This window comes from Aedes aegypti, chromosome 3 (genome assembly GCF_002204515.2).
Source record: "Aedes aegypti strain LVP_AGWG chromosome 3, AaegL5.0 Primary Assembly, whole genome shotgun sequence".
Lineage (NCBI taxonomy): Eukaryota > Metazoa > Arthropoda > Insecta > Diptera > Culicidae > Aedes > Aedes aegypti.
In genome coordinates, this window is record NC_035109.1 from 301288718 (window position 1) to 301315602 (window position 26885).

At 41.2% G+C, this 26885-nt stretch overlaps 1 protein-coding gene across 1 annotated transcript in view; it reads left to right on the plus strand.

Moving 5' to 3' along the window:
- Positions 1–24365, plus strand: part of LOC5578665 (sodium-dependent nutrient amino acid transporter 1) — a 47567-nt gene extending 23202 nt beyond the window's left edge. The window contains exons 2-6 of the mRNA XM_021850299.1: positions 7366–7907; positions 22724–23098; positions 23158–23521; positions 23585–23846; positions 23902–24365. Of these exons, the coding sequence (XP_021705991.1) occupies positions 7366–7907; positions 22724–23098; positions 23158–23521; positions 23585–23846; positions 23902–24152 (1794 nt within the window). The 3' untranslated portion in view covers positions 24153–24365. The remainder of the gene's footprint in view (positions 1–7365; positions 7908–22723; positions 23099–23157; positions 23522–23584; positions 23847–23901) is intronic.
- The last annotated feature ends 2520 nt before the right edge of the window (positions 24366–26885 follow it).

A 26885-nucleotide genomic window follows, 5' to 3' on the forward strand; every position in this document is an offset into this window, starting at 1 on the left:
AGATTTGGCTCCAACGCATCTTCACCTTAAGTATGATGCCAATCTTATAACAAGCTTCGAGATTTTATGATCAATTATTGTCATTTAAGCTAAGTATGCTTCTCTACTCAATAAAAGTAAACATTTCTGCGAAAGAATCTTTCTACAGGAAGTTCCATTTCCTGCAATTTCCTGAAAAAAAAAAATCCCACGCATCGAGATAGGCGATTACTTTTCATTTCAGATATACAGTCCCCATTAGTCACAATTTTCCGAAATGCTCAAGAAAATCATTTTACTTTGATCGCAGAACGCAGTTGAGAAGAATTGGCTTTTCAAATGGAGCTCACTGTAGAAAATTTGTTGACCCTTTCGATCTTGGATTTTTTTTTACTTTTCTTGTGAGCTGATTAGCTTCAACGATACCTTGGATACCACCCTGAGAATTGTTGTTTGTTGCTATTATTCAAAACGTTCTCTCCCTCAAACATGCTATGATTGGATTGTTTGCTTCATCTATAAAATGATTTCCAAGCTTGCGGTTGAATTTCTTAACGATTACAATAACTAGAATTTCATTGTTTAGTCAATGAACTAAAAAGTATCGTTCTTACTGGAAAATATAGTGTATAAAAATTTTAAACTCTGTACAAAGATTTGTTCCAAACGAACTGCCTTATCATTATTGATATTTCTGCATTTATGTAAACTATCTGTGATAAAAGTGACGATATCTAAGAATAATAGATAAAACATGCTTCTATGCAAATGAGATATTGATAATGTGAAGGTTTGTGAAGACTTGAAGAATCATTTTTAAAACTTTGTTTAAACGCTATAATTTGGGGTGAAAACTTTCATGTTTCCCTCTGTATTTTTAATGCAAGTTTGAGAAAATTTTCAAAGAATAAATACAAAGGGTTTTTCAAAGTCTCAAAAGATTTTGAAAAAAAAAATGCATGTAAAATAACAAAAAAGTCTAAAATTTCTATTGATTCCTAGTTCTATTCAGATTTTTTCCATCGTACAAAAAACTTGCGTAAAGTGAGCATCCTTCAACATCTATTCGAGTTTCCTGATTAAAAACTTGTTGGATTATATTGAAGCATATATTGAGTTTTTCGGTAATTTAATTTGCATGGTTTTTAAATTAATTAACTCATTATGCATGGTAAAGATGAATATAATATTAATTAAATTATGATAAAAAAATCTACGTGCTCAGATGAGACTCGAATCCAGAACTCTTGTATTCTAGACGAGTGCTTTAACAACTAAACTACCGAGCCACTTGGTGACCCAATAACTCAGAATGTTACAATTTTTGGAATTCAAATTCGCGGTCTGCGAGAACTGTTTGGAAACTATTGATAAACAATCAATTTACTATTAATTTAAATTAATTTAAATTCTTAAATTCTTTGTCGATTTAAAAAAATATATATATAACACGATTGTTTTTAGAAAATTGCTGAGAAAGTTGCACAATTAAAAAGTTGCATCAGAAGAAAAAAACTTCTAAAAATCTTTGATATAACTCTTGGAAAAATGTCCGTAATCGTTGCAAACTACTTAAAGAAATTCCTGCATAATCATCAAGGGAGTTCGTAGATGTAATACTTTAAGTATTTCCTGAAAGAATTCGGAAAGTTACGACTGGAAATATGTTCAAAGTACAACGCATTAGGAATAGATTCCTAAAAAGAATTCCTGGAACAATTTCTTGAAAAAAATATAAAGTACCGGGTACTTCTGTTTGTAATCTGAAAGTGTTTTTAATTTGTACATCTTTCAGATTAACCTTCGGCCTGTCGCGCTGTTGTACTTTGTACAACAGTTGTGATTGATATGCTATGATTTTGCAACAAAGATATCTATCGATACCAAACCAAAATGTATTCCTCAAGAATCGTCTTGAGAACAATACTTGACAGTTTTTATTTACAGTATGACCCTTTATAATACGGTAAAATCAACAAATGTACATAGAAGTCGCATTATAATGAACGCACTATATACGGTTTGAGGAAACCACAGTTTGAAATCGCCATATCTTAAAATCCAGATAATATAGAAACTTGGGGTCTTTAGTAAAGTTGTTCTGGAGATGAAGCGCTATCTGACGGTACCTCATTCAATTCGGAATTTAACCGCTAGGTGGCGCTAGTGGGCATGGAAGTTTTACTTTTGTTTTGCAGATATTTCAGGATTTTGACTATTTAGAAGGATGTCGTCTTCGGCAAAGTTGTTTAGTAAGTTAAGGACTATCATTTTTTGAGCTAGTTGATTCAAAATTTTGCCACTAGGCGGCGCTAGTGAGCATGAAACTTTTGTTTGCAGATATCTCAGGAGCCTGACCACGTAGAAAGATAGTGTCTTCAGCAAAGTAGTACAGTAGCTCAAGGGCTATCATTATTTGAGCCAAGAAACAGGATATTTTGCCACCAGGCGGCGCTAGTAAGCATGACATTTTTGTTTTGCGGATACTGCAGGATCTTGGCCTCTAGACAGGCACCTTCGGCATAGTTGTTCAGAAGCTCAGGAACTATCATTATTTTACAAAATCTCGAATTTTAAGGATTAAACATAGAAATAAATTGAGCTACTCAACAACTCTACCGAAGACGCCATCTGTCTAAGTGATCAGGCTCCTAAGATATTTGCGAAACAAATGTTTTATGCTCACTAGCGCCACCTGGTGGCAAAATTATGAATCGACTAGCTCAAACAATGATAGTCCGTGAGTTACCGAAAAACTTTGACGAATACGCCATCTTTCTAATTGGTCAGGATCATGAGATCTGAGGAACAAAAGTTCCATACTCACTAGCGCCACCTAGTGGCAAAATCCCGAATCTCTTGGCTAAAACAATGATAGCCCTTAAGCTACTGAACAATTTTGCCGAAGACGTCATCTTTCTAAGTGGTCAGACTCCTGAGATATTCGCAAAACCAAGGGTGCTGTACAAAGTACAACGCGCGACTACTCGCGTTACAAAAATTCGCGCGACGACCGAAAGGTTAAAAATGGTTAAAACGTCATTTACCTTAAGCCCTGTACTCGAAAAAAAAATGCACCAGATAAAAGTGTACGCCAAAAATTTATTTTAAGTCGGATTTTCTAGAAACTTTCAGCGAATGAACATATGAATTATGTTTCGGCATAATAACTTTATTCAATGTCCTTCTCTTCGCTGAAAGCCTGCACCTGTCCTTTAAGACCCCTCATTACATTTTGTGCAATGGTGAAGCCAACCTTTTTGGTCACTTTAATCCATGCTTTCTTCAATTCCAGCTCGTTTTTAAACACCTTGGACGATTTTCAAACTCTGGCCTGCATTATAGCCCAAAATCTTTACACTGGACGAATTGCTGGTAAATTTGAGGGTACAAAAACGATTTTTGGTACAAAAACAACGTTATTGTCTCTGTACCAAATCAATATCGATTTGGCATGATGCCAGATTCGGCCAAAATAAATTCTCGCCTCTGTGAGACCGCAGGAAGGATATCAGACGCTTGTGGAGGCACTCGGCGCGGTAAATTTCACTGGTACCATGTTGTAATGTACGGTTTACTCAGTTTATGGCATTGGTATATGGCCTGCAAGAGCAAGTACTTCTTGGCGAATTTGTCCATTTTTTTCTTCCTTATGTCTTCCGGAACAATAAACCGTGATTTGGAAACGTAGAACTTCAGCCCCGGTATCTGCTTTGCGTTTGCCTTGATGTAGGTTTTGTCATCCACAACCAGCCGCGTCGCGAATCGAAAGGTTCGGATTACGCTTAAAATAATCCAACACCTTCCGGGCCTTTACAGGGTCACACAGCTAAAAAAATGTTGTAAATTTAAGTTTAATTTCATGCACATATTTGGAGCATCAAAATAAACCTAAATTTCAACGACCAATTCATTATTTTTTAATCGAATTCGCTTTAAACTTACACGATCATATAATATTCAACCATTATTAGTTGAAAATTAAATGTTTATTCATTTAAATTTACATGATGCTGTAACAACACACGAATTTGATTTATTTTTACAGCAGACTTCAGTTTACATCTCATTGAAAATTAAATATTTTTTTCTGTGCAGCTGTCTTCGATTTTCTTCCACTTCCAGCCCGTCGCTCGGTCGTCTGAGACTCCTTAAAAGATTTTCTACCCGAGAGACAGTTGTATGGGTAATTCTCAGTTGTCTTTCGATCGCTATTTTGGTTAAATTTAATGTTTTTCTTGAAATGTCAAAATCTTTAGCTTTCATTTCGTTCAATAAAATTGAAAATCATTCAAACGGTTCACAAGTTATAATATTAAAAAAAATTTTTTTTGCAAAGTCGCGATTTTTCTGGTCACCCTATTTTGGAAATAGTCACCCTAATCAAAAAATCCAAAAACATGTGTATCGTAATTTCGGATAAGGAACAATATAGAAAATTTTCACGGAATTCGGTGACCCACTAGATCGGTTTTTCATGGAATGGTTGAATAGACGTTTGGCATAATGGTCGTTTCCCATAATAGACGTTTTGCATAATGAGTGATTTAGAATGAGCAGACTCAAAAACAATATATTACACCATTGAAAATGTACAAACATTTTTCATTCAATATCAGCATTTTTGGAGCATTTTACCAAGATCAACACCAACGAGGCCATAGCAAAAATATTTGGTAGGTTACCATTATGCCAGACAGCCTTATGCCAAACGGGGTACATTTGTTTCAATCTTTATTATAGTGCTTTTCAACGCTTACGGATAGTTCATCTCTTAAAAGCGGGATTCAATCGAATTGTTCAAAGAAATCTGTTGGAATATGAATATGAAAAATAATCGAAAATTTGTTTGAGCATATTCCAAGAATTTCTTTAGGTTTTTTTTGGAAAACACTGTAATATATCATATTTTATGTCCCCCCCCCCCCTTTGTTCTAGGAGAGCATGTATGAATACTTAAAAAAAAAATTAAGTGTAATTTCTCAAAAAACTCTCAAAATATCAGAATCAAAATAAGGAGACTTTCTGTAGAATTCTTCAAAAGACTTATTTAGATTTTCTTGAGGTTATCTCTGAACATTTTGATCAAATCAAGAAATGCATTTTACCATAACCTTCTGGGATATTTTCTGACGAAAGATAAGAGCAAATTCTTCTTCTTCTTCTTTCTGGCGTTACGTCCCCACTGGGACAAAGCATGCTTCTCAGATTAGTGTTTTTATGAACACTTCCACAGTTATTAACTGAGAGCTTTCTTTGCCGATTGACCATTTTTGCATGTTTATATCGTGTGGCAGGTACGAAGATACTCTATGCCCTGGGAATCGAGAAAATTTCCTTTATGAAAAGATCCTCGACTAGCGGGATTCGAACCCACGACCCTCAGCATGGTCATGCTGAATAGCTGCGCGTTTACCGCTACGGCTATCTGGGCCCCCAATTAGAGCCCCAATTAGAGCAAATTCATGGAAGCTGAATCTCAAAAACAGCAGGAGCAATTTGAAAAATATCTTAAGAAATGACCCAACAAAAAAAAAAGAACATGTATTTTTCTAAGAATTGTTCCAAATTTATTGAAGTGAATACTTTAACATCATATTGTAACACTTGGGCCAGTTGAGTCAAGAACTAGTCAGATTTGTTATAATTCACGTTTGATTTGGCACGTGAATAAGAGAATAGTTAGAAGGCACGTGAATAAAAGTTCCTGAAAAAATATCAGGAAGAACCTATTTTGACCCTCTGAAGTTAAAATAAAAGCGGAAAAATTGCCAACGTGAAACTCAAATTCCTAAAAAAAAATCTCAAGAAGAAACAATAGTTGAAGGAATATCTAGAGGAATACTATGATATATTTATTGATGAATCAATCGTCTTTACTTATTCTACGGATTTTTGTACCGTAATGGACCAATGCACATGTTCACTAATTTGACGTTCGAGCGGTGCCGAATTTACTCGTTGTCACGGTCACGTAAATAACACGGCACCGCTCAAACGTCAAATAATGAACTCGTGCATCGGTCCATACGGGATATCTTTAACAATGCGGGTAACTTTGATTGTGATGGACCGACATCTTACTAAAAAAAAATAACATATTTCCGCTATTCAGTTAAGTAAAACATATGCCGAAGTAGGGAGTATCAGTGTATTAGAGCTGTTTTCCTAGAAATCGAGAACATTTGGGGTTTTATTGTTAAATGTGAAAAATTGATAAGATTTTCGCCTTTTTAAACGCTTTTATTATTTGATATACGATCACTCTTTGACGAAGTTTTGAATCGATTTATGTTAAAAAAAATATAAATTTTACAAAATACGTATAATGGTGTTTGTGATAATTGTTTCAAGTAAAAAATTTCTGTAGATAATTTTTCCTATAAATTTCGTATCTCATTACATACAATCTAATCCACGTTTTCTACTAACATTCCACAATCCTGTTGCAACTTAAATGATGTTAGACAGTAGTTTGGGTGTAGATTTTCATGTTGTTACATACTTTTTTCTATGTAAAATGTTGAATGGACCTATATGCAATTTTTCTACTGCATTCATTACCTAGTTTTGGAATATTGAATATAAATCTCATGGCGGCTAGCAAGAATTATCTGATCTTATCGCAGAAAAAATATCAAAGTTAACCTTGTGTTACGGTTACTAATAGTATGGTCTGATCCTTGAAAGAATTTTGAGCAATGTCCTAGTAATAATCTTTTACATTTTCCTTGTTAGATCCCTTGTTGATGAAGGACAGAATAATTTTATAATTTATAAGACCTTTAGCAGATGCCGTAATTTCAATTAAGATTCCAAAATTCTCAAAATTTTTATAAACTGTGAACCAAATTGGAAAATTAAAACAAAATTTTATCCTTCTTAGCAGTACATTTAAGTTTTGAAATTGTTAACCCTGGCCCTGACTACTCGCCTGACTGCAGTCGTCGTTTCATTCACAGTCACAGCTGATGAATTGATTAAATTGCTGGCCAAAGAGAGTTGCATGCAATAGCATGTTCGCTAGGAATACTGTACTCTCTTCTGGCGCTTTGCATGTGCAGTAGGATTCAGTTAACTACTTCTAGACTGTGTTGCATTTCAACGAGGGATGCTCAGGATAATGTTGCCATGATAAGCACCCAACGAAAATACACATATTCGACTTTCTTTATATTCCTATATCCCCAACGTGATTCACTTGAAAAAATTGTGATCATCCCTCTCGTTCATCGACGTAATTCGTCTGGGGACTTGGCGCACACTTGGCAAATGTTTCAGTCACGTGTTCCCTACGGTAATACTGCCGCGGGGTTGTACGTACAGCTGTACAACGCTTCTACTGCAACGCAAATGAGCTAATCTGATGTAACACTTTCGTTGCAGGACGTCAGCCATCCCGAAGCGGTAACGGTCAGCGTGTACACAGTGAATGCATTGAACTCGTCCGATTCCGATGCAAGTGGAAGTCCTCGCGATAAATGGACCAGAAATATCGAGTTTCTGCTGTCGTGCGTGGCACTGTCCGTCGGATTTGGGAACGTCTGGAGGTTTCCCTACACGGCGCTGAATAATGGCGGCGGTGCGTTCGTTATCCCGTATTTGGTGGTACTGCTGGTGGTTGGACGACCTCTGTACTATTTGGAGATGATTGTCGGTCAGTTTTCGAGCAGAGGATGCGTTAAGGTGTTCGATATGTGCCCACTGATGCGGGGCGTCGGAGTTGGACAAACCGTAACGATGTTCACGATCGTCGGATACTATGCAGCGCTGCTGTCGCTGGCCATGCGATACTTCGTGGATTCATTCCAGTACACTCTACCATGGTCCGAGTGTCGACTGGACTGGGACTGTGTTGATTCTTCGAAGGCTTCGATTCATATCTCGAACAGCACGACCACGAAGCCGTCGGCGGTATTTTATTTCACGTAAGTATACAGTATGCTATTGTAAACCCTCAGTCTGAGTTCTTGGGTCAACATAAAACCAAAATCACATTAACCTTCCTACGGTGTTCTGGTCAATATGACCCGAAACGTACTTTCAAAGCGCCACAACTTTTGTTTGCTATGAAATATGGAGCCTTTAAATTTTTTGTGGAAAATAAGAATTTCACGTTTGAAAAAAATATCTAGGACAGTTCTGAAGGGCTGGACAAAAAAAAGTTACGTTTAAGGTGTTCGGATTATATTGACCCGGATTTGACCTAATACTTATCCAAATATAAAGAGCTGTTAGGTTTTATGTTAGGGAATCTATGTATAATTTTTTACACATGTTATTCACGTCATTTATCCAGGAATTCGTCCGAAAATTCTTCCAGAGAGTCCTCCGTCAACTCATCTAGAGATTTCCCAGAAATTTCTTCGGGGATTTCCTAGGGAATTTTTCCATGAATTTCTTTCATCCAGGAATTCTTATAGAGATTCCTCCAGCAATTTGTCTGAGGAATCCTTCAGAAATTGTTCCAAAAATTACTCCAGAAATTCTTCCAGGGATTCCTCCAGGAAATCTCGCAGGAATTCCTCTGGGAATCCTCATAGGTATTCCTCTGGGAATTCTTCCAGAGATTCCTCTAATCATTTAAAGAGATTCCTTCGGAAATCCTTCCAGGCATTCCTCCGGAAATCCGTCCAGGGATTTTTCAGGAATCCTTTCAGGGATTCCTCCAGGAATCCTTTCAGTTTTCTACGGAAATCCTTCCAGGGATTCCTACAGGATTCCTTTGAAAATTCCCAAAAAAATCCTTCCAGGGATTTCTCTACGAATCCTTCCAAGGATTATTTCAGGGATTTCTATAGAAGTCTTTCCAGGGATTCCTCCAAGACTTCATCCAAAGATTCCTCCAGGAATTCTTCCAGGGATCCTTCCAGCAATGCTTCCAGGGATTCTTCCAGGAATTCTTCCAGGAATTATTCCAGGAATTCTTCTAAGGATTCTTCCAGGAATCCTTCCAAAGATTCATCCCGAGATTCCTTCTGGAATTCTACCAGAGATACCTTCAAGAATTCTTCCAGGGATCCCTCGAGGAATTCTTCCAAGGATTCTTCTAGTGATTCCTCCAAGAATTGTTCCAGGGGATCTTCCAGGAATTATTCCAGAGATTGCTTGAGGCATCGTTCCAGGGATTCCTACAGGAATTCTTCCAGGGGCTCCGCCAAAAATTTTCTGGTGATTCTTCCAGGAATTTCAAAGAAATTCTTCAAGAAAATACAAGAATTTCTTGTGGTGATTCCATCAAGGAATTCTTCCAGATTCCTCCAGAAATTCTTCCGGTGATTGCTCCGAGAATCCTTCCAGGAATTCCTCCAAAGATTCCCCTTAGAATCTGTTGCCTGCCCCTATTGAACAGCACGCGCCCTTTCATAAACTTCATCTGAAAACACCGACAGCCCTGGATTCTAGTGACAGCTGTCACTGTCATCAACCGTGAGTAGCAAAATTGGACAGAAAAACAAATGAATCCATGCAGCATCGTATCGAGTGAAGTGAATTATAACTATTAATTGATTATTTTACCTTAACTACTTTCCTAATTGTGTGAATTACTTTAAAACGCTAGGTAATTGAAATATTTTTGAATTCCAACGAAAGATCACCTAAAACAATTTAGTTTAGTTTATCAGCATTCGTGATACTTGTGAGCAACCAGTGACGGAGCTTGCCCAATTTGTAATATTGAACTTTTGCATTGCACAGTTGGTAAGCTGCTAATCTGTCTATGGGAAAATAACTAGAATATCTTCAAAATTCTATAGTCCTACTCTCAAAACATTTACAGCCGTCTCTGATCACAAAACGACACAAGACTTGACAGAACTACCGGACATATGACTAGAAGGAATATTAAACGTAAGTGACGTTAGACAGATAATTAGACTATAAACTAATGAGACTTAATACCTACTACTTAAACTGTTGACATCGACTGTAAAATTTACATTTTGTTCATCTCCATTTACTCCAAACTGTTCCATATAGGAAATTTATAATCTCCCAATACAGAGCTAAGCCATATTTGCTCTGGAGGTTATTTTTACGAAAGAATTCCCCCCCGGTCCGATTGTCAAGCAACAGCTTATAAATTTCGTTTATCGCAATGTCTAGCCGTAGCAATCTCAGACCGGAGCTGAGAACCGGTGCAACGAAAACGCGTTCGGTTGCAAAACTCGGTGGTAGTGGTGGTCATAGTGAAAACCAGGAAGAAGATGGTGCTTATGGTGGTGTTGTGCCAGTGGTGGTCACAGGAGTTCCTTCGCCAGAGCAACAAGAGGATAACACTTTGCCGGGGCGAGCTTGTAAGGTGTGCGGTGGGCCAGATACTGATGAAATGGTCCAGTGCGACGTATGCAACAAGTGGCATCATTTCGTCTGCGTGGGAGTTACCAAGGAGATTGAAGACAAGAGTTGGAGCTGTGCTGTTTGTCATACAGTGACCAGAGCTCTGCAAATCCTTTCATTCTCCAACAAAACTCCGAAGCAAGCGGAAAATGTAGCCGAAAGCAAGTCGTCGAAGTCAATCATCCACTCAGAAAAACAGCATACACTGCATCTCCCGAAAGGATCATCCAACAATGGTACTGCGAGGAAATCTTCGCAGTCGAAATCAGTGCCCGAGCGCCCTTCCAAGGGGACTTTTTCAATGGTGTCACATAGTTCCTCTAAAAGTTCCTTGCTGAAATTGGAACTCCAAAAACTAGAGGAAGAACGTGCTCTAGAACAGGAAGAAGCGGAAAAACAGCGTAGTTATCTCAACAAAAAGTACGATATCCTTAAGCAGCTAACTAATCAATCGGATGTATCATCAGTGGTGGATAGCATGGGTCGAGTGAATGCGTGGGTCGCCGATGTAAACGATTGCGAACGCCGGGAATCTGTTGCTGAACGACCCCTCGAAAACTTCTCTCCCCGCGGATGTTCAACACCGAACTGTTCAAACGTGGACAGAGGTTCCCAAGCTGCGTACGAGCAATCTGTGTTGGTTAACCCTACTAACCACCACATCAGAGGTACTAGGCGATCTATTCACGTGCAGAACCTCGGTGGTACATCGTTTCTACAGCCGTCTAGAGTTCATACGGTTCCACCAAACTGCGACGCAGCATCATCTATAAGTCAGATTTCTTCCTCTCGCCATCGCAACGTTCAACGAGATCCAAATGCTATTGGACCCACTCGTGCACAGTTGGCTGCACGCCAGGCAATCTCAAAGGATCTGCCGATGTTCTCCGGAAATCCAGAAGACTGGCCGATTTTTCTGTCGTCGTTTAACAGTACTACATCGATGTGCGGTTTCACGAATGATGAAAACATTATTAGATTGCAGAGGAGCTTGAAAGGTCGAGCGTACGAAGCAGTGAGGAGTCAGCTGATGCATCCAGCGAATGTGCCTGGGGTGATGAGCATTCTGAAGATGATGTTTGGCCAGAATGAGGCCATTGTGCAATCTCTTGTAGCCAAGATCAACGCACTACCAGCCCTAAGAGAGGACAAGCTAGAGACTCTTGTAGATTTCGCAGTAAACGTCAAGAACTTTTGTGCAACGGTAGATGCCTGCGGCTTAGAGGACCATTTATACAACGTGTCGCTCTTACAACAACTAGTAGCCAAGCTTCCCCCAACATTGAAGCTGGATTGGGCGTGTTACCGTTTATCCATGCCTCGCGTAAATTTAGCGACATTCGGGAATTTCCTCTATTCTCTTGCTGAGGCCGCCAGTACAGTTGTTATGCCTACAATCATCGTGGATCATAAACAGACTCGCAATGATTCTCGCCCATCGAAAACAGGAAATGCCTTCTTGAATGCGCACTCAGAGTCTCCAAGCGAAATATCAGCATCGAAACCTTTTACACCGAGCAGTGCCTTCAGCGTCGATGCACCTAAGGACAGTGCCAACAGTGTGTGTCCGATATGCAAAGGCAGTTGCAAAGCTGCAGATAAGTGCAAACAGTTTCTTGAACTTTCCCGTGATGCGCGCTGGGCTACCGTGCACGAACTTGGATTGTGTCGTAGATGCCTCCGGCGTCATCATGGAAACTGTAACACGAAAGAATGTGGCAAGGACGGTTGTACCTTCAAGCATCATGTACTGCTACACAACAATCAGCAAAAAGTTCAACAAGCCATTTCAAGTACCGTACCGCAAACCACGGCCGCTGATGCTTCCCAGCTGGAAGCTAACCGAGTCCACGGATGTAATACTCATCGCACAAAAACTTCGGCCGTACTTTTTCGATACCTTCCTGTGGTGCTGAAAGGCCCTACCAAAACGGTCCAAACATATGCCTTTTTTGATGAAGGTTCGGAACTTAGCTTGCTCGATGAAAGTCTGGCGAAGATGTTGGAGCTAGATGGTGCGGTCAGCCCGCTGTGCCTAAGATGGACTGGTGGAAAAGAGCGCAACGAGGAAAACTCCAGGATGGTAAACGTAGAGATAGAAGGGCTGCACAATCAGGCGAAATCGTTCAACCTAAACGACGTGAGGACTGTTAATGAATTACTTCTTCCCCATCAAACAGTCGATATGAAGGAACTGTCTCAGCTGTACCCACACCTTCGAGGGCTTCCGATTGACTCCTACCAATCAGCCCAACCACGTTTATTGATAGGCCTAAAACACGCGTATGTTGGTTTAGTCTTGCAAAGCAGAGAGGGTCAAATGAATCAACCAATTGCGTCGAAGACTCGATTGGGATGGACTGTGTATGGAGGCTGTGTGGATAGCGTGCCCAACGTAGTACAATGTGCGTTCCATGTACAACAATGTAGCGACAAGTCCGATGAAGCCCTGCATCTCGCCATGAAGGAATACTTTAGCTTGGACAGTCTCGGAGTCATGAAGCCGGCGAATTTGCTTCTATCTGCTGAAGATCAACGCGCAGAATTTCTCTTACGAACTCTTACGACATTCAAGGATGGTCGATATGAAACAGGACTACTCTGGCGCTACGACGACGTGCGTCTTCCCGATAACAGTTCTATGGCTCTACGCCGACATCATTCCCTTGTAAGGCGTATGGAGAAAGATCCACAGTTGGCAAATACACTCAATAAGAAAATAGCTGACTATTTGGAGAAGGGATACATCCGTCTGCTAACCAAAGACGAGCTGAACCAACAGCTGGCGCGTATTTGGTATTTGCCGATCTTTCCGGTTACGAATCCAAACAAACCCGGGAAGATAAGGATTGTTTGGGATGCTGCTGCAACCGCTTTCGGAAAATCCCTCAACTCCACGCTTATGAAGGGTCCGGACCAGTTATGTTCTCTGTTCTCCATACTTCTCCAGTTCCGCGAACATCGTGTTGGCCTAACAGGTGACATCCGAGAGATGTTCCACCAGGTGAATATCCGCGAGGAAGACCAGCATTGCCAACGCTTCCTATGGACGGACGAAAATGGGAACATCCAAACATTCGTGATGTGCGTGATGACTTTCGGAGCCTGCTGTTCACCGAGCTGCGCTCAATATGTTAAAAACGTTAACGCAGAGCGCCACTCCCAGGAGTACCCTAGAGCAACAGAAGTCATCATCAAGAAGCATTATGTGGATGACATGCTCGTGAGTGTCGAGAATGAACAGGATGCCATTCAACTGGCGAATGAGGTGAAATTAGTACACGACAACGGTGGGTTTGAGATACGCAACTGGATCAGTAACTCCAGCCACGTTTTGAAGGCGCTGCAAGGAGGAAATGTTCCCGAGAAAAATCTAGCTTTATCCTCGGAGTTAGCCACTGAAAAGGTACTAGGAATGTGGTGGTCCACTTCGACAGACACGTTCTGCTTCAAGGTTGGATGGAACCGACACGACAAAGAACTTTTGAATGGACAACGTTGTCCAACGAAAAGAGAAATCCTTCGAGTACTCATGACGATCTTCGACCCTTTAGGGTTGATCGCTCACTTCCTCATGTTCCTTAAGATTCTGCTACAGGAAGTTTGGCGCTCTGGAGTTCAATGGGACGACCCGATCAAAGCTGCATCGTATGACAAATGGAAGCAATGGCTACAAGTTCTTCCTCAAGTTGAGAAAACGCGTATTCCAAGATGTTTTCGAACCCACACGTCTCTCGACGTTTCCTATGATGCGCAATTACATGTATTTGTCGACGCGAGCGAAAATGGGTTTTCTGCTGCTGTATATCTACGGTTTCTTCAGGCAAGTGTTGTCGAATGCACCCTCGTTGCGGCTAAAACACGAGTGGCACCGTTGAAATTTACGTCCATCCCGAAACTTGAGCTTCAAGCAGCTGTTGTCGGTACTAGGTTGGCCAAAACTATTTCCGAGTCTCTATCATTTCCAATCTCAAAGCGTGTGTTTTGGTCTGACTCCCGGGACGTAATATGTTGGATCAACTCCGACCATAGGCGATACAGCCAGTATGTGGCGTTTAGAGTGAGCGAGATCCTCGAAACCACCGAAATCAACGACTGGCGTTGGGTACCCACTAAACATAATGTAGCAGACGACGCCACCAAGTGGGTTGGCTGGCCGGACCTGAGTTCAGATAGCAGATGGTTCAGGGGGCCTGAATTCCTGTGGCACTCTGAGACAGAATGGCCACAAGCTTCTTTGAAAGGTTCTTCAACGTCTACAGAGCTCCGCCCAAATCTGCTGACACACTTTGTGGTTCCGGAGCCAATGATAAACGTGTCGAACTACTCGAATTGGAAGCGCCTTCTCCGTTTGACAGCTTTCGTATTCCGGTTTACTGCTAACTGCCAACGCAAGCTACAGAAACTACCATCCACTGTTGGTTCGCTCACCAGTAAAGAACTTAAAACGGCTGAAGCTTATTTGCTGCGACTTGCGCAAGCTGATTCATTTCCTGAAGAGATTTCCCTTCTACGAAGAATACAAAGCGTATCGAACGAACCATCAACACCATTGCCTAAGAGAAGCGTCCTGTATCAACTATCACCCTTCCTGGATACCCAAGGCATCCTCAGGATGCGGGGCAGGACGCGGCTGTGTGAATATGCTACCGAAGACTCAACAAATCCCATAATACTTCAGCGTGACCACCACATAACCACCTTAATTATTGCACACTACCACGAAAAATACCACCATCGCAATCATGAAACCATCATTAACGAGTTGCGGCAAAAATATTGCATATCGAGACTTCGTGTATGCTACGCAAAAATCAGGCAGCGATGCCAGAGATGCCAAAACGAACGTGCCATTCCTCGTCCACCAATCATGGCCGATCTGCCCTCGGCACGATTAGCAGCATTTTCACGACCCTTCACACATGTTGGAGTTGATTACTTCGGACCCATCAACGTATTAGTCGGACGCAGAATTGAAAAGCGGTGGGGAATGCTTGCTACGTGCTTAACGATTCGAGCGGTCCACATCGAAACCGTCCATACCCTTAACACAGCCTCGTGTATCATGGCATTACGAAACTTCATCGCTCGCCGTGGCACGCCAAGGGTGATTTATAGCGACCGCGGTACAAACTTCGTCGGTGCGAGTCGTGAGCTGCGCGACGTAGAAGCAGCTATCAACGAGCCGGAGATCATGAAGGAGTTTGTCAGCACTGAGACGGAATGGGTGTTCATCCCGCCTGCAGCCCCGCATATGGGCGGGAGTTGGGAAAGGTTGATTCGAACTGTGAAGAACAATCTGATGTCGATTAGCCCTTCCCGCACCCTACGAGATGAGGAGCTCAAGAACTTCTTGATCGAGGTCGAGAACACCATCAATTCTCGTCCGCTAACACATGTGCCGATCGATGCCGATTCCGAACCAGCTCTCACTCCGAATCACTTCTTGCTCGGTTCCTCGAACGGTACGAAGCCGCTCACTATCATCAACGACAGTGGGAAAGTACTGAAGGAAGCTTATACCACATCACAGGTCTTAGCCAACCAGTTTTGGAAGCGCTGGATAACTGACTATCTTCCAGAGATCACCAGAAGAACAAAATGGTTTCGCTACACAAAGCCAATATCCATTGGCGATATTGTGGTCATCGTCGATCCCCAATTACCGCGCAACTGTTGGCCAAAAGGTAAAGTCATCTGGGTCAAAACAGCACAAGACGGTCAAGTTCGGTCTGCAACTGTACGTACATCTCGCGGCGTGTACGAACGAGCTACGACCAAGCTAGCAGTCCTAGACGTTAGGCGCGATGGTAAGTAAGCCTACTACGACGTAGGCGTACCCGGGGGGAGTGTTGCCTGCCCCTATTGAACAGCACGCGCCCTTTCATAAACTTCATCTGAAAACACCGACAGCCCTGGATTCTAGTGACAGCTGTCACTGTCATCAACCGTGAGTAGCAAAATTGGGCAGAAAAACAAATGAATCCATGCAGCATCGTATCGAGTGAAGTGAATTATAACTATTAATTGATTATTTTACCTTAACTACTTTCCTAATTGTGTGAATTACTTTAAAACGCTAGGTAATTGAAATATTTTTGAATTCCAACGAAAGATCACCTAAAACAATTTAGTTTAGTTTATCAGCATTCGTGATACTTGTGAGCAACCAGTGACGGAGCTTGCCCAATTTGTAATATTGAACTTTTGCATTGCACAGTTGGTAAGCTGCTAATCTGTCTATGGGAAAATAACTAGAATATCTTCAAAATTCTATAGTCCTACTCTCAAAACATTTACAGCCGTCTCTGATCACAAAACGACACAAGACTTGACAGAACTACCGGACATATGACTAGAAGGAATATTAAACGTAAGTGACGTTAGACAGATAATTAGACTATAAACTAATGAGACTTAATACCTACTACTTAAACTGTTGACATCGACTGTAAAATTTACATTTTGTTCATCTCCATTTACTCCAAACTGTTCCATATAGGAAATTTATAATCTCCCAATACAGAGCTAAGCCACATTTGCTCTGGAGGTTATTTTTACGAAAGAATTCCCCCACGGTCCGATTGTCAAGCAACAGAATCCTTCAAGAGATTTCTCCAAGAATTTCTCCAGGAATTTTTCCGGGGATTACTTTAGGAATTTCTCATGGGATTGCTCCAGGAATCCTTCCAGAGATACTTTCAGGGATTCCTCCAGGAATTCTTCCAAGGATTCCACCAGGGATTCCTCCAGGAATTTCAAGGATTCCTCCAGGATTCCTTCGAAGTATTCGTTAAAGAATTTCTCCAGAAATTCTTCCAGGGTTTCCTCCAGGAATCCCGTCAGGGATTACTTTAGTAATTTCTCCAGGGATTTCTCCAGTAATCCTTCCAGGGATTCCCCCAGAAATCTTTCAAAGGATTCTTCCATGGATTTCTCCAGAAATGCTTCCAGGGATTTCTCCAGGAATCCTTCCAGAGATTCCTCCAGGGGTTCCCCTAGGAATTCCTCCAGAAATGCCTCCAGGGTATACTTCAGGAATTTCTCCTAGAATTGCTCCAGGAATCCTATCAAGGGTTCTTCCAGGGATTCCTCTAGGACTTCTCTCAAGAAATCCCCTAATTTCTTCCAGGGATTTCTCCAGGAATATTTTCAGAGATTCTTCCTGGAATCCTTGCAGGAAATTCTGCAGAATTCTTCTTTGGATTCCTCAAGGAATCCTTCCAGTGATTCTTCCAGAAATTTTTTCAAGAATTCTTCCAGGGATTCCACCAGGAACTCTTCTGATGATTCCTCCAGGAATTCTTCTAGGGATTCTTCTCCAGGAATCTTTCAAGAGATTCCTCCAAGGATTTCTCCAGTTATTCTTCAAGGAATTTCTATAGGAATCCTTCCAAGGATTATTCCAGAGATTTCTCCAGAAGACATTCTGAGAATTCCTCCAGGACTTCTTCCAAGGATTCCTCCAGGAATTCTTCCAGGGATTCCTCAAGAAATGCTTCCAGGGATTCTTCCAGGAATCCTTCCACAGATTCCTCCAGGGATTCCTTCTGGAATTGTTCCAGAGATACCTTCAGGAATTCTTCCAGGGACCCATGCAGGAATTCTTCCAAGACTTCTTCTAGATATTCCTCCAGGAATTGTTCCAGGGCATCTTCTAGGAATTATTCCAGAGATTCCTCCAGGCATCCTTTCAGAAATCTTTCCAGGGGTTCCGCCAAAATATTTCCTCCAGGGATTACTTCAGAAATTTCTCCTGGGATTGCTTCAGGAATCCTAACATGGCTTCTTCTAGGGATTTCTCTAGGACTTCTTTGAAGGACTCCTCCAGGAGTTCTTCCAGAGATTCCTTCGGCAATCCTTCCAGGGATTTCTCCATGATTCCTCCAGGAATCCTTCAAGAGATTTCTCCAAGAATTCCTCCAGGAATTTCTCCAGGGATTACTTTAGGAATGGCTCATGGGATTGCTCCAGGAATCTTTCCAGAGATACCTTCAGGGATTTCTCCAGGAATTCTTCCAAGGATTCCACCAGGGATTCCTCCAGGAATTCTTTCAAGGATTCCTCCAGGATTCCTTCGAAGTATTCGTTTAGGAATTTCTCCAGGAATTTCTCCAGAAATTCTTCCAGGGTTTCCTCCAGGAATCCCGTCAGGGATTACTTTAGTAATTTCTCCAGGGATTTCTCCAGTAATCCTTCCAGGGATTCCCCCAGAAATCTTTCAAAGGATTCTTCCATGGATTTCTCCAGAAATGCTTCCAGGGATTTCTCCAGGAATCCTTCCAGAGATTCCTCCAGGGGTTCCCCTAGGAATTCCTCCAGAAATGCCTCCAGGGTATACTTCAGGAATTTCTCCTAGAATTGCTCCAGGAATCCTATCAAGGGTTCTTCCAGGGATTCCTCTAGGACTTCTCTCAAGAAATCCCCTAATTTCTTCCAGGGATTTCTCCAGGAATATTTTCAGAGATTCTTCCTGGAATCCTTGCAGGAAATTCTGCAGAATTCTTCTTTGGATCCCTCAAGGAATCCTTCCAGTGATTCTTCCAGAAATTTTTTCAAGAATTCTTCCAGGGATTCCACCAGGAACTCTTCTGATGATTCTTCCAGGAATTCTTCTAGGGATTCTCCTCCAGGAATCTTTCAAGAGATTCCTCCAAGGATTTCTCCAGTTATTCTTCAAGGAATTTCTATAGGAATCCTTCCAAGGATTATTCCAGAGATTTCTCCAGAAGACATTCTGGGAATTCCCCCAGGACTTCTTCCAAGGATTCCTCCAGGAATTCTTCCAGGGATTCCTCAAGAAATGCTTCCAGGGATTCTTCCAGGAATCCTTCCACAGATTCCTCCAGGGATTCCTTCTGGAATTGTTCCAGAGATACCTTCAGGAATTCTTCCAGGGACCCATGCAGGAATTCTTCCAAGACTTCTTCTAGATATTCCTCCAGGAATTGTTCCAGGGCATCTTCTAGGAATTATTCCAGAGATTCCTCCAGTCATCCTTTCAGAAATCTTTCCAGGGGTTCCGCCAAAAAATTTCCTCCAGGGATTACTTCAGAAATTTCTCCTGGGATTGCTCCAGGAATCCTACCATGGCTTCTTCTAGGGATTTCTCTAGGACTTCTTTGAAGGACTCCTCCAGGAGTTCTTCCAGAGATTCCTTCGGCAATCCTTCCAGGGATTCCTCCATGATTCCTCCAGGAATCCTTCAAGAGATTTCTCCAAGAATTCCTCCAGGAATTTCTCCAGGGATTACTTTAGGAATGGCTCATGGGATTGCTCCAGGAATCTTTCCAGAGATACCTTCAGGGATTTATCCAGGAATTCTTCCAAGGATTCCACCAGGGATTCCTCCAGGAATTCTTTCAAGGATTCCTCCAGGATTCCTTCGAAGTATTCGTTTAGGAATTTCTCCAGGAATTCCTCCAGAAATTCCTCCAGGGTTTCCTCCAGGAATCCCGTCAGGGATTACTTTAGTAATTTCTCCAGGGATTTCTCCAGTAATCCATCCAGCGATTCACCCAGGAATCCTTCAAAGGATTCTTCCATGGATTTCTCCAGAAATGCTTCCAGGGATTTCTCCAGGAATCCTTCCAGAGATTCCTCCAGGGATTCCCCTAGGAATTCCTCCAGAAATGCCTCCAGGGTATACTTCAGGAATTTCTCCTAGAATTGCTCCAGGAATCCTATCAAGGGTTATTCCAGGGATTCCTCTAGGACTTCTCTCAAGAAATCCCCTAATTTCTTCCAGGGATTTCTCCAGGAATATTTTCAGAGATTCTTCCTGGAATCCTTGCAGGGAATTCTGCAGAATTCTTCTTTGGATCCCTCAAGGAATCCTTCCAGTGATTCTTCCAGACATTTTTTCAAGAATTCTTCCAGGGATTCCACCAGGAACTCTTCTGGCGATTCCTCCAGAAATTCTTCTAAGGATTCCCAAAAAAACTTCCAAGGATTCGTTCAGGAATTCTTCCAGGATTTTCTCCGGGAATTCTCCCAAAGATTCCTTCAGGAATTCTTCAAGTGATTCCTCCAGATTCCTAAAGAAAGCCTTCCAAGGTTTTCTCTAGAAATTCATCCAGGTATTTCTCCGGGAGTTGATCCAAAGATTCCTACAGGAAATCTTACAATAAATCCTCTAGGAATATTTCCAGAGATTCCTCAAGAAATTCTTCCATGGATTCCTCCAGGAATTGCTCCTGTGATTTCGGCTGGATTTTTTCAGGGATTCCTCCAGTATTACGTCAAAGGAGTCCTCCGGGATGCCTAGAGGAATTCTTCAAAAGAATCCTCCAGCAATTCTTTAAGAAATTCTTCCAGGGATTCCTCTAGAGATTCCAGGAACTTTCCCACGGATTCCTCCAGGAGTTCATCCAGGGATTCCTTCAGGAATTCGCCCACAGAAGCCTTCAAGTGTTCCCTCAGGTATTGCTCTAGGATTTTTTTTCCAGGATTTCCTCCAGAAATTCTCACTGGGATGGACTCCTCAAGGATTTATTCGAAAAATGCCTTCCGAAGATCTTCGATGGAACATCGGGGATTCCTCTACGAACTCTACTGAGGATTCGTCCAGTTATTCCACCAGAGAATCCTCTGAGAACCCAAAATTCCACCACGGGTTCTTCCTGTGGGAATCGAGGTAGTGTCGCACCTCATGTAGAGGAATCGTCGGTTGAGAAGCATGCGTCGTCGTAGGTAAAAGTGTGGAAGTTCGTTCGAGTGCAGTAGAGAAGTACGCCGGAATTTTACTTTGCTCTTCCCGGTCCGTGATTTCCGTTCGACTTCGTTTCTCGTTCGCTGTTGTTGTCCGCTGTGTGGTTCCTCCAACACTTCCAAGTATACTCATAAGGATTCCTTCTACTTTTTAGATTCTTTCAAGTATACCTTCAGAGACAAGCATTGCAGATGGATTTTCAGATATTTCCCCAGGGATTTTTTCTAAGGACTCTTACAAAAATTTCCTTCGTGATCGTTTTAGCATTTTTTCAGTAATTTCTCCAAAAACTTTGTCTAGCATTTCTCCAGAAACTACTCAAAAACTTCTGTCTGGGATATTTTCAAGCGTTCCTTGAGGAATACCCTTATAAGCTTCTCCTGAGCTGCCTATAGGAATTCTTTTAGTAACAAAGATTCCTTTATAATCCTTTCAGAAAAGCCCTCATGAATTCCTAAAGATAATATTCCAAAGATTCTTCCAGAGTTTCCCCTAAAGAATCTTGAAGAAATTCTTCCAGAAATTGCACCAGGCATTTCTCCAGGAATTCTTCATGGATTTCTCGTAGTTATTTGTTCTGTGATTTCATTCTATAGCTTTATACAGAGATTCTAAGGTATTTTTTCAGGCACCTTAATAATAATTCTAGATTATTTCTAGTTGTTTATCATGGATTGCTTCCTAAAATTCCTCTTATAATGGCTTCAGGTATTCTTGCATGAGATTTCTGAAGTACTAATTTAAAAACTAAATTATGTTAGTTTCTGTTAAATTGAACTGCTCTTTATTGAAACAGGTTACAATCTATTTTAGTGTTTCTGATCAGGTTTTCTTCCCGAAATTTTTCAATGAATTCCAACAGTAAGTTTTTCAGATATTTCTTCAGAAATTTCATTCATCTTAATCCAACTGGGATCCAAGGGATTTTTCTGGGATTCCATCCAAAGTTTTTTAGGAATTCGTCGAAGAATTCCTAATAAGATTCCTCCAGCAATTCTACCATGGAGCTTAGAAGATATTTTCCGATAACTCCCTGGAAAAAAACCTCTACAAGTTTCTGTAGAAATGCATTTTGGGATCCCTGAAGGAATTCCTGCAGGAACGTTAACATGAATTTGTATGAATCCCTCGTGAAATTCCTAGATTAATCTCTATTAAATTCAAGAAAGGTCTCAAATGTCCTAGAAGAATTCTAGGAGGATCGTATGAATTTCTTAGGCAATCCCAGGGTTTATTTTGAAATAATGTTTAAAGTAATCTTGAGTAATTCATGAAGCAAAAATTGGAGGATTTGATGAAAAACATTGGAAAAATCCTTCTGTAGAAAACCATAAAATAGTGCTTTTAAGGTGAAGATGAATTGAAGTCAAACCTCAAATTTTCAAGAGCACAAATCTGGAGAACCAAACACTCGATTAAAATGAAAACTTAATCGATTGGTCACCACCAACTAGTGACCAATCGATTAAATTTTCAGCTTAAACGGATGATTGGTTCTCCAGATTCGTGCTCTTGAAAATTCGAAGTTTGGCTTCGATTCATGTTCACCTTAATGATTCCTTAGACGATTACATGATAAATTCATGAAGCCATCATTTTTGGATATTAGTCATCATGATTTGAATTTGAGGTCCATTGGACCCCAAGGCACAGACAGTAGTTTTAATATCTTTCCAACATCTTCCATTTCAGTGAGATCGTAACGAATCAGTTCCCAGGTCTGGAAAACGGAATCGGTCTGCCAAACTACCAGCTGGTTCTATGCCTGCTAGTCAGCTGGATCCTGATAACAGTGCTCGTGATAAAGGGAATCAAAAGCTCCGGAAAAGCATCGTACTTCCTGGCCATCTTCCCGTACGTCATCCTCTTCGGCTTACTTATCCGGGCCGTAACTTTGGACGGAGCCTTTGAAGGGATCAAATACTTCATCACTCCTCAGTGGGATAAACTGCTGGATACTGAAGTCTGGTACGAGGCCGTTTCCCAATGCTTTTTCTCGCTGACCATAGGACTGGGCGCAGTCATTGTGTACTCCTCGTTCAACAGCTTCTCCAACAACATTTACCGGTAAGTACATAGCATAACATTCCTTCTTACATAGTCGATAATCTTAACCACACTTTCAGCGACGCCATGATCATCTCCTGGCTGGATACCTTCACGTCGATGCTCTCCGGCGTGATCGTGTTTGGCGTGGTTGGCAATGTGGCCTACATTACGGACAAGAACGTGACTGATGTTATGAAAAATGGCCCAGAACTGACGTTTGTGGTGTATCCGGACGCGATAGCCAAGATGCCCACGTGGCCCAATTTCTTCGCTATAATGTTCTTCCTGATGTTCATTTTGCTAGGTCTGGGTAGCAATATGGGAATTGTAACAACCATCTTGACCTCTATCAAGGATCGTTACCCGGGAGTGAAGATCTGGAAGGTGGTCATCGGTATTGCCGTGGGAGGATTCTGCTGCGGATTGGTGTACATATCACCTGTAAGTTGTTATCAAATCTCCACAAAAACCTCATCTAATTTTCGATTTTGATAACTTCCGCAGGGAGGTTTCTACGTCCTGGACGTGGTAGACTACTACGGAGTAACGTTCCCCACCTTGGTGTTGGTTGTTCTGGAAGCGTTCACCTTCTGCTGGTTGTACGGCGTCGATCGCATCTGTATGGATATTAAATTTATGCTCAACATCAACACTGGCATCTTCTGGAGGATCTGTTGGGGTTTTTTTACCTTGTCTATTTTGGTTACGATTACCTGCATGCAAATTTTCAAGTACGAGGCGAAAAAGGTTCCGCGAGAGTACAACGGTAAGCAGCATTTCTTTGAAGTCGTTCGCTTGTCACTAAACTTTATTTATTTCAGTTTTCGGATGGTGTCTCTTTGGGGTTACCGTACTTCAAGTAGTCGTTTGGGCTGTATGCGCTACTGCCAACCAACCCAATAGGAGCGGTTTATGTGGTAAACTGTGCGATGCCCTTAAGCCTACAAAAGATTGGGGACCAGAATCGGAACAGCTGAAGCGGGACTACAACACTATGATAACGAAGTACAAAAATGACCGAAAGAGCACCACGAATTTGAGAATAAGACTATTTAATAAGGTTTTCAAATAATCAATCGCACATAGCTTTATTAAGATTATACAAGCACATATGAATAGTACAATTAAAACCATTGAATAGCATATTAGCTGCAGCTGTAGAGAGTTATTAGTGTGGCTACACTGCCTTTAGAATTTAGTATGTAACAAAAGCATTATAATATGAATTTAAATCAAATATCAATAAATGGTCTGTAACTTTCGCATAAGCGTGTATCCCAAAATACATTCGTTCGCGTGTATCTTGTTTTAAAGTATCACATCTGCTTAACAGGAAATTAAACGATATCTGATGCTTCCGTTCCATGAACAACAGGTACTTCTTCGCGAATTTGTCCATCTTTCTCTTCCGGAACTTTTCCGGAACCTCCTTGCGGGACGTACTGACAAAAAACACGAGGCTGGGGTTTCGTTTGGTGTCCGCCTTGATGTATTGATGATGGACGTCGAGACGACCTGGCTTGACCAGCCACTCACGGTACAGCTTCCGCGCACGCAATTTGGCCAACGTGTACCGAATAGTGAATTTTCAAGTTTTAAAAATTTGACCTTTAGTGTAGTCTTTATGACTTTGTTAATTGACCATTTTTTCATTCTTCTCAAAATTAAATTTATGAAAAGTGTGTAGAATACCAAATTTGTCTAAAATCAAAAAAGTCTTAGTTAAAAGTAGTTTTTTCTAAATGTTTCCTTTTCACCAAAAAGTCCATCTTTGTGCAACAGAGTTCGGTTTTGCGTCGTCCGATAGATATGGCTCACGATTTCGCGTGTGTTTGCGTCGCTGGAATTTTTTTTTCCTGTTTTGGAGCGTCTTGCTGGGTAGTGCTTCGTGAAGCCCAAGCAGGACGGTTCGGTTTTGCGTCGTCGGATAGATTTTGCTCACGGTTTTGCGCGTGTTTTCGTCTTCTAAGAATTTTTTTTCTGTTTTGAAGCGTCTTGCTGGGTAGGTATTGGGAAAGGCACAAGCAAGACGGTTTGTTGTCGGGACGCCAAGAAGTTTTGCTGTCAGTGTCAGTTTTGTGTTCAGTCGAGGATGGATTGCCAACTGGTGAGTTCGTTTCATGCTTGTGATAACACATATTTTCTTGAAAGCGTAACTTCTAAGTAATATTAAAACAAACTTTGTATGGTTCGTCACTATAAGTGTCGGCATTATGCTTTTTTCTTATACAATTTCAATATACATATAGAGTAGTGTTTGATCCTTCGACCTTGACGCTTGCTCCTGCGGGGGCGAGTGATGAGCGCAGGATCAAACATGTCGCGCGTCGGTAGCGAAGTAGTGAAAAAGTGATCGGTTTGTTAGTAGTGTTTGATCCTTCGACCTTGACGCTTGCTCCTGCGTGAGCGGGTGATGAGAGCAGGATCAAACTTGTCGCGCGTCGTTCGCTCAGAGAAATGAAAAAGCGCCGCGGATCGTTAGTAGTGTTTGATCTATTGATCGCGTCGCTTGCTCCTGCGTGGGCGAGTGACGAACACTTGTTCGGCGTACAATTCGATTATCGAACTATTTCGCGAATCCGGTTAGGCGTGATTATATCATGGATCGCATCACCAAACATTGGTGACTTCCAGATCTCTACCTTATCCCACTAACCCAATATCCTTTCCATGACAACCGTGGAGATGCAGAGGTGATCTCGGTCTCTAGTAACAACGGTAGTCACACTAACATTCCTTCCCTTCCCCGATGACCGTAAGGACGTGGCCAGCGCCGTTATTGACTTTTAAATTTGAGCTCTCGATTTGTGCACATTGAAGAATAGTAAGCTAATCCCCAGCCCCATTCATTAATTCCCTGTGCAACTTCGATTGTTCTGGTCAATCACGGAGTAGCAACTACGAATTGTACGGTCATCTATGCTTATGCTTATGCTTATGCTTAAAAGTCCATCTTTGTGCAACAATAACTTCACGGACTCATCATATTGCAGATCTTTTTATATGCTTTGAAGCATATTTTGTTGTTTTCAATTTGTGTATACAATAAATTTAATGAAAAATGTTTTGACTTAGTTATTTAATAAAACAACTCAAAAACATGATTTATTAAAGAAAAAAGAGATCAAATTTCTTCGTATTGTTTATTTTTTTGCCAGAAATTCCATTTTTGCTGTTTAACTGAAGTTTATTAAGTATTATGATATAATTAACAACTTGTTGAGGGAATCGCAGTAGGCAGCACGTTCTGAGTATAAGGATCATTTCGTTACGGCTTCGGCTCCATTCGACTATTATCGGCAACCAAATTTCAAACGCCAAATATTAGCTATTATAGCTTTTTCTAGCATCCTTTAACCAAAACAAATTCGCCAGCTGTCATCTCTGGAATTCATGGCTGATCCAATTTTATGACAGATTGATGTACCTTCCTATTAAGGCGAAACTGGATTGGATTTCCATGTTCGGCTTTCACGATTTTTCATATTTTTTTGGTTCATTATTTTCAAAATTGGTTTTCGTCGAAAGATAGAGGAAGGTTCAAGGTATCTTCTGATTTTTTTTTCCTAGTGGAAAATGTTTTCCGTTTTCGAGATTACCATTTTCCTGTGAAATTTTTTGGATTTCCCCTGAGCCAACTTTTGCCTTTGCACGCCGATATCTCGCAAAGTTGATATGGAAACGCAAAATTTGGAACTCGTCGAAAGATGGGAAATTTTACAAGGAAAATAATCGCCGAAGACACTATATGTGAAAAATGCGTTTTTCGCGAGATTACCATTTTTCTAGGGAGCGTTCCACGGAA